At 39.9% G+C, this 6,000-nt stretch overlaps 1 protein-coding gene across 4 annotated transcripts in view; it reads left to right on the top strand.

The window, feature by feature from the left end:
• Positions 1–5,528, top strand: part of SAMD3 (sterile alpha motif domain containing 3) — a 74,789-nt gene extending 69,261 nt beyond the window's left edge. For all 4 annotated transcript variants that reach the window (XM_012458342.3, XM_012458341.2, XM_012458340.2 and 1 more), the window contains exons 9-11: positions 3,644–3,815; positions 4,407–4,489; positions 5,046–5,528. In XM_012458342.3, the coding sequence (XP_012313765.2) occupies positions 3,644–3,815; positions 4,407–4,489; positions 5,046–5,330 (540 nt within the window). In that variant the 3' untranslated portion in view covers positions 5,331–5,528. The remainder of the gene's footprint in view (positions 1–3,643; positions 3,816–4,406; positions 4,490–5,045) is intronic.
• Positions 5,529–6,000: the final 472 nt, after the last annotated feature.

Genomic DNA, 6,000 nt, shown 5'->3' on the forward strand with positions numbered 1-6,000 from the left:
ATGGGCATCTAGGCTGATTCCATGTTATTGCTATTGTGAACAGTGCTGCAATGAATATATATGTACACGCATCTTTTTTTTTTTTTTTTTTTTTTTTGAGACAGAGTCTTGCTCTGTCGCCCAGGCTGGAGTGCAGTGGTGCAATCTTGGTTCACTGCAACCTCCACCACCTGGGTTCAAGTAATTCTCCTGCCTCAGCCTCCCGAGTAGCTGGGACTATAGGTGCACACCACTATGCCTGGCTAATTTTTTGTATTTTTAGTAGAGACGAGGTTTTACCATGTTAGCTAGGATGGTCTCAATCTCCTGACCTCATGATCTGCCTGCCTGGGCCTCCCAAAGTGCTGGGATTACAGGTGTGAGCCACTGTGGCATGTGTCTTTATATTCCTTTGGGTATATACCCAGTAATGGGATTGCTGGGTCAAATGGTTCTGTTTTGTTCTTTGAGAAATCTTCAACCTGCTTTCCACAATGGTGAACTAATTTACATTCCCACTAGCAGTGTATTAAGTGTTTGAGAGGGAGGCTTTTCTGTGGCTGACCGTACGCAGTGAGGAGCTTGGCTACAGACATTTCTGCTCATAAGTAAATACATTGATATAATATGGGAGCCAGGAATCTCACTGTTGAAGAGAGTTGAGTTAGAAGCATGGAAAGGGAAGGTTAGGACAAGCTCTGTGATATTGGTTTGGAATCCAAAGTATCAATGTGAACTCATGGTTTTAGTATTTATGTATAGCTATTTAATATTGACATATGGATATATAGTTATCAATGTTTCTGGGTCAATGGGTGCCTGTGTTTATGCAAATTCAAACATTTCCTAGATTTCTTCTATGAGAAAGTCTAGAACAGTAACATCTCTGTAGCAAGTGGCACACCAGGGCTGAAATCTTAGTGGGTTTTTTGGTTGGGTATTTTCTTTGAGATAGAATGTCACTCTTTTGCCCAGGCTGGAGTGCCGTGATCGTGGCTCACTGCAGCCTTGGCCTCCCAGGGCTCAGGTGATCTACCGCAGCCTCCTGAGTATCAGGGGCTACAGGCGTGCGCCACTGTGCCTGGCAAATTTTTGTATTTTTTGTAGAGACGGCATTTCGCCATGTTGCTCAGGCTGGTCTGAAACTCCTGGGCTCAAATGATCCTCCTGCCTTGGCCTCCCAAAGAGCTAGGAACAGAGGCATGAGCCATAGTGCCTGGCCTGAAATCTTAGTTTTTAAAGGTCATTCTTCATGAAAAGTAATCAGAGTTCTTGGGAAGAAGCTCACTACAGGGTTGGGGCAAAACAAAAATGGAAACAACAACAAAACAAGATGAGTCTGAAACACTGTGTAATGCCAGAAATTAGGGAAGTGCTTGCAGACTAATAAGGATATGCCAAGAGGGCAAGAGAGTCAGTCTCAAGTGGTTCCTACGGGCCAAGTCTGGACAATTTGAGCAATTATATAAATAATGAAAGGATCAGATTTGTAACTGTTTGGGTAAAATGGGAATTTATTAACCTGTAGTGATAGAAATAAATGAATAAGTAAATGTATGTGAAAGAAAAGAAACTATCTTAAAATAGCCAACTCATAAATGTAGAAAGAATGGAATTCAAAAAGTCTCCATTTGGCAGCTGTGATAGTAGTACTTGATTCAGGCAAGAATCATCAATGGATGTTGAATCTGATGGATCCGTTATACAAGGAACAAGCTATTTACATAAACTCAAGATATCTCCTCATAAAACACAACATATATTAACTCTACAGTGGCAAAACTTGGCGAATTTCATTTTTAATCAAGTAATAAAAGTTATTATCTCCAATACGGGACCAGTTACCATTTTATGCTTTGGATGCAGTGAGAAATGCTAACATTCTTGCCAGAAATGCATAAATCCTGAGGAAACATCATAAAACCTCCAAGGAGAAATGTTCTACAAAGTAACTGGCTTCCACTTTTCAGAAACTGTCAAGGAAACTAACAAGTTGTTTCAGACTGGACACTAGACAGACTCGGTATCTAAATCTCCTGTGATCCTGGATTAGATCCTGGACCTGTTAAGAACATGACTGGAACAACCGGAAAATTTAAATGGAACGTGGATTTTCCTGACTTTGAGTGTCCTTGTACTTAGGAAATACACAATAAGGTGTTAAGGAATGGTGGGGCATTATGTCTACAGCTCATTTTCAAATGGATCAGAAATTGGGGGAAGTTGCAGAGGGTACTTGTGAGTTCTTACCATTTCTGCAACTTTAATGTAAGCTTGAAATTATTTCAAAACAAAAAGCCAGAAAAGAAATTCTTAGGCTATGAGCCTAGAACAGTGGAGTATTCACCTTCTTCATCCTTCACTTCACATCTTCCTGCTGAGAAAACTGTTTTCTAAGGGTATTAATCTAGGTTAGTGGTCCACTGTGGGTTGCCTAGTAACAAAGCCACTATGCCTTTATGAGAATATGCATTCCAGCTTTCTGACAACTTAACTTTCAGACCTAATCTCTGGGCAATTTATGATCTACCAAAACATTCAAGAAACAGTGAAGCCCAGCGGGTAGTATGGATTGTTCTTAATAGTTTTAGGAAAAGCAATGACTAAATTAATTCATGCAAGTGTGGGTGGCTAATAGTCTGATAATGCCACTCTTTCTTTTTTTCTTTTTTCTTTGAGACAGAGTTTCCTCTTGTTACCCAGGCTGGAGAATGCCACTCTTTCAAAAACATCTGGGGAGTGGTGATGGAATCCTCTGAGGGGGAAAAATTCAGGCAGTGGTAGGAAGGGGTAGAGTGAGGAAAGGGACTTCCATAAAGTAAATTGGTTTGCTTTGACCTTGTAGTCAAATACATTGTTTCTCTTTCTTTTCTTTTGAGACAGGGTCTCACTATGTTGCCCAGGCTGGAGTGCAGTGGCATAGTCTAGCTCACTGCAGCCTTGATCTCCCTGGGCTCAGGCAATCTTCCCACCTCAGCCTCCTGCATATCTGGGACTATACATGTATATCACCATGCCCAGCTAATTTTGGTATTTTTTGTTGAGATGGGATTTTGCTCTGTTGCCCAGGCTGGTCTCAAACTCCTGGGTTCAAGTGAGCCTTCTGCCTTGGCCTCCCAAAGCGCTGGGATTAAAAGCATAAGCCACCATGCCCGGCCATACATTGTTTTGCACTGTTTACCTCTGTCTACTCTTACAGTGTTTCTAAAGCATTCTCCTTTCCCTAAACTTAGGATACTATGGTTACATAGTTTTCAGGGGCTGCTTCCTAAAATCTGACAGTTTTGTTCTTTTCTGCTCGTTGAACAAGACATAACAATATAGTTTACCTAAAGAAATAAGTTCCTAGAATCTTAGCTGGGTAACCCAAGTAGCCTACATACGCATATACCCTTTGAATCCTCATTTAGTTGAGTCTGCATCCAAAGTTTTTATTCTGTAGGTTTAGAAATCTGCCATGTCCATTACTTATCTTTTCACAATCACTTTAGGCTTTCATTTTCTCCTCCCTCATCCTAAAGCTTTAATTCTCCACTAAAGCTTCTAAAATATCTAGTACTTAGTTTAACCAGTATTCACAGCTTAATTCTAAAGGTTTTATGTCTGTAATTCTATATATTAGCTTTTCTTGTGATCTGACGTATCCACTGCTTTCTTTTGTCAGATGTTCAGAGAGTTCCAACTTCTTACAAGAATAGATATTTGTAAGAAAACAAGGCACATTTTGGAATCCTATTCAGAAAATATACTGACTTCTTTCTCAGTGGTGGACAATCAAATCAATATTGCGTTACAAGAGAAAATGAAACAGTACACAGATGAAGACATGTTGAAACGTTCGTAAGCCTTGTGGAGTGGTGTGATTTGGTCTGTTATCTGTCAGGATAGCTAGAAAAGTTGTGCTTTGCTCATCAGTAAAATTCAGTAATTTACATTTATTGAGTTTAAAAATATATTTAAAAATTATTAAAAATTGACATGACTAAAATATATTTAATAATTTTCAGTATTTAAGTAATAAGTGAAACAGCTGATGGAAATAAAAAATAATTTTTCAAATAAGGGGAGGAGGAGAGGTATAGATTTTAAAAGTATACTGTATATTGTAAAATTATATTTACGGAACTAGTAACCTGTTAATGTTACAATACAAATCACAAGGGGCAGCATGATAAAATCTTCTTGGCTGATGGACAGACAGTACAGAACTCTTGTCTTTTCCTGGCAGCGCTCTGGAGGGCAGACATGAGACTGAATGTTTTATTAGGAGGGGGTGTGGTTTAAAAAGGTGTGAAACATTGATCTAAGAAGGCTAGTTTGTTCTCTGTCCAAGGTAACAAGAAAATCCAGATGTTTCGATAGTAGCTTAGCTTACAATTGCTAAAAGCTTATTTTTGCTTCAAATGTTAACATACTTGCTTTGACAGACATGAAGATGACAGCCACATGTTTACTCCTCCCAGATGTTTTTGGGGACGATCCCAGCCTTTTTGTCATCATGAATGAACAGGTGTGTAGTATGTGAATGGCCACTGGTTTGACATTTTACATCTTCATGCAGTAATTTATTTGTTATTTATTTATTTACATTATTTATTTATTTATTTTGAGATGGAATCTCACTCTGTTGCCCAGGCTGGAGTGCAACGACATGATCTTGGCTCATTGCAACCTCCGCCTCCTGGGTTTAAGTGATTCTCATGCCTCAGCCTCCTGAGTAGCTGGGGTTACAGGCATGCACCACCACGCCCAGCTATTTTTTGTATTTTCAGTAGAGATGGGGTTTCATGGTGTTGGCCAGGCTGGCCTCGAACTCCTGACCTCAGGTGATCCATCTGCTTTGGCTTCCCAAAGTGCTGGGATTACAGGCATGAAGCCACCGAACTTGGCCGCGATAATTTATTTAAAAGCAAAGTTAGTGGTGTGTTTTGAAGTATGTTTGTCGTATTTACAAATATGCTACATTGCAACAAGCCCATTTATTGTAACATCATGACGAGGTTCAGGTCTGTTTCATTATTTAGCTATTTTACATATCATGGTAGTGACTCCATTCTTTTTTTCAGGTGCAAGTGTCCACACCCGTGTTAGAAGTTAAAAACCCTTTCAACATGGAGGTCTGCGAATTTTCTTTATATTTAGAAAGGGAGAGGCTCACAAAGGTGGATAACTGTGTTACAGCCTTGGCCGCACTAGTAGCTGCCTTTCATGTATTTGGGATTGAGTATCCAAGAAGACTGGCCCAAACGTTCAACTTCCTAGAAACACTGATCTTTGATATGCACAGTCCCTATTTTCCTTCTTCGCAAGAAAAGGAAAAGGAAGTAGGATTTCAACCCCCAGTCACCTAATACACGCCACATGTTGTATCAGAATTTCCTTCTAGGAAAGCTGAAGCTTTATAAAAAATTGTTTTGATATAGGGTTGTGGTAGAGGTAGGTGTAAGAAAATCGTCTTGTATCATAGACACTAATGAATTTCAATGCTTTCTATCTTTACACTTAGATATTCTTTGTGAAATTCTGTAATAAAATTCTATTTAATTGAAGAGTTGTTGATTTGAGTTCTTAGAAATTTCATGGTTGAAGTTTTATTTTCAGAGGTGCCCCAGTTTTTATGAAATACACTGTACTTCGGATTTACTCAAATCTTTCAGGTTAGAGTATGGCCTCGATTGAACTCAGTGTGCCCACGTAATGCCCAGGAGCTGCACATCTGTGGCCTGTGCTCCGTCTCTTTGGTCTGAACATCACTTGGGAACATTTTGAACTTGCACGTTTCAAGAAGGGACACATACTCTTTTTTCCCTGAGGTGATCTGCCTTGCCCTAGGAGATCTGGTTGTCTTCAATCACTTGTTGAGAACAAGGGCTGTAGTAACTCTGAGGTCTCTTCACTGCTGGCTGATCTTGCTGGTACAGGTCCTGATGTCTGTGACCTGTGTTCATCTGCTACTGCTTTTCGCCTTGGAGACACAGTGACTCATCCTGCATGCCCAACTGGCTACTGCCCAGAGTCCAG

The sequence above is a fragment of the Aotus nancymaae genome, unplaced genomic scaffold (genome assembly GCF_030222135.1).
Source record: "Aotus nancymaae isolate 86718 unplaced genomic scaffold, 86718_ANA_hifiasm-v0.15.2.pri h1tg000040l, whole genome shotgun sequence".
Taxonomy (NCBI): domain Eukaryota; kingdom Metazoa; phylum Chordata; class Mammalia; order Primates; family Aotidae; genus Aotus; species Aotus nancymaae.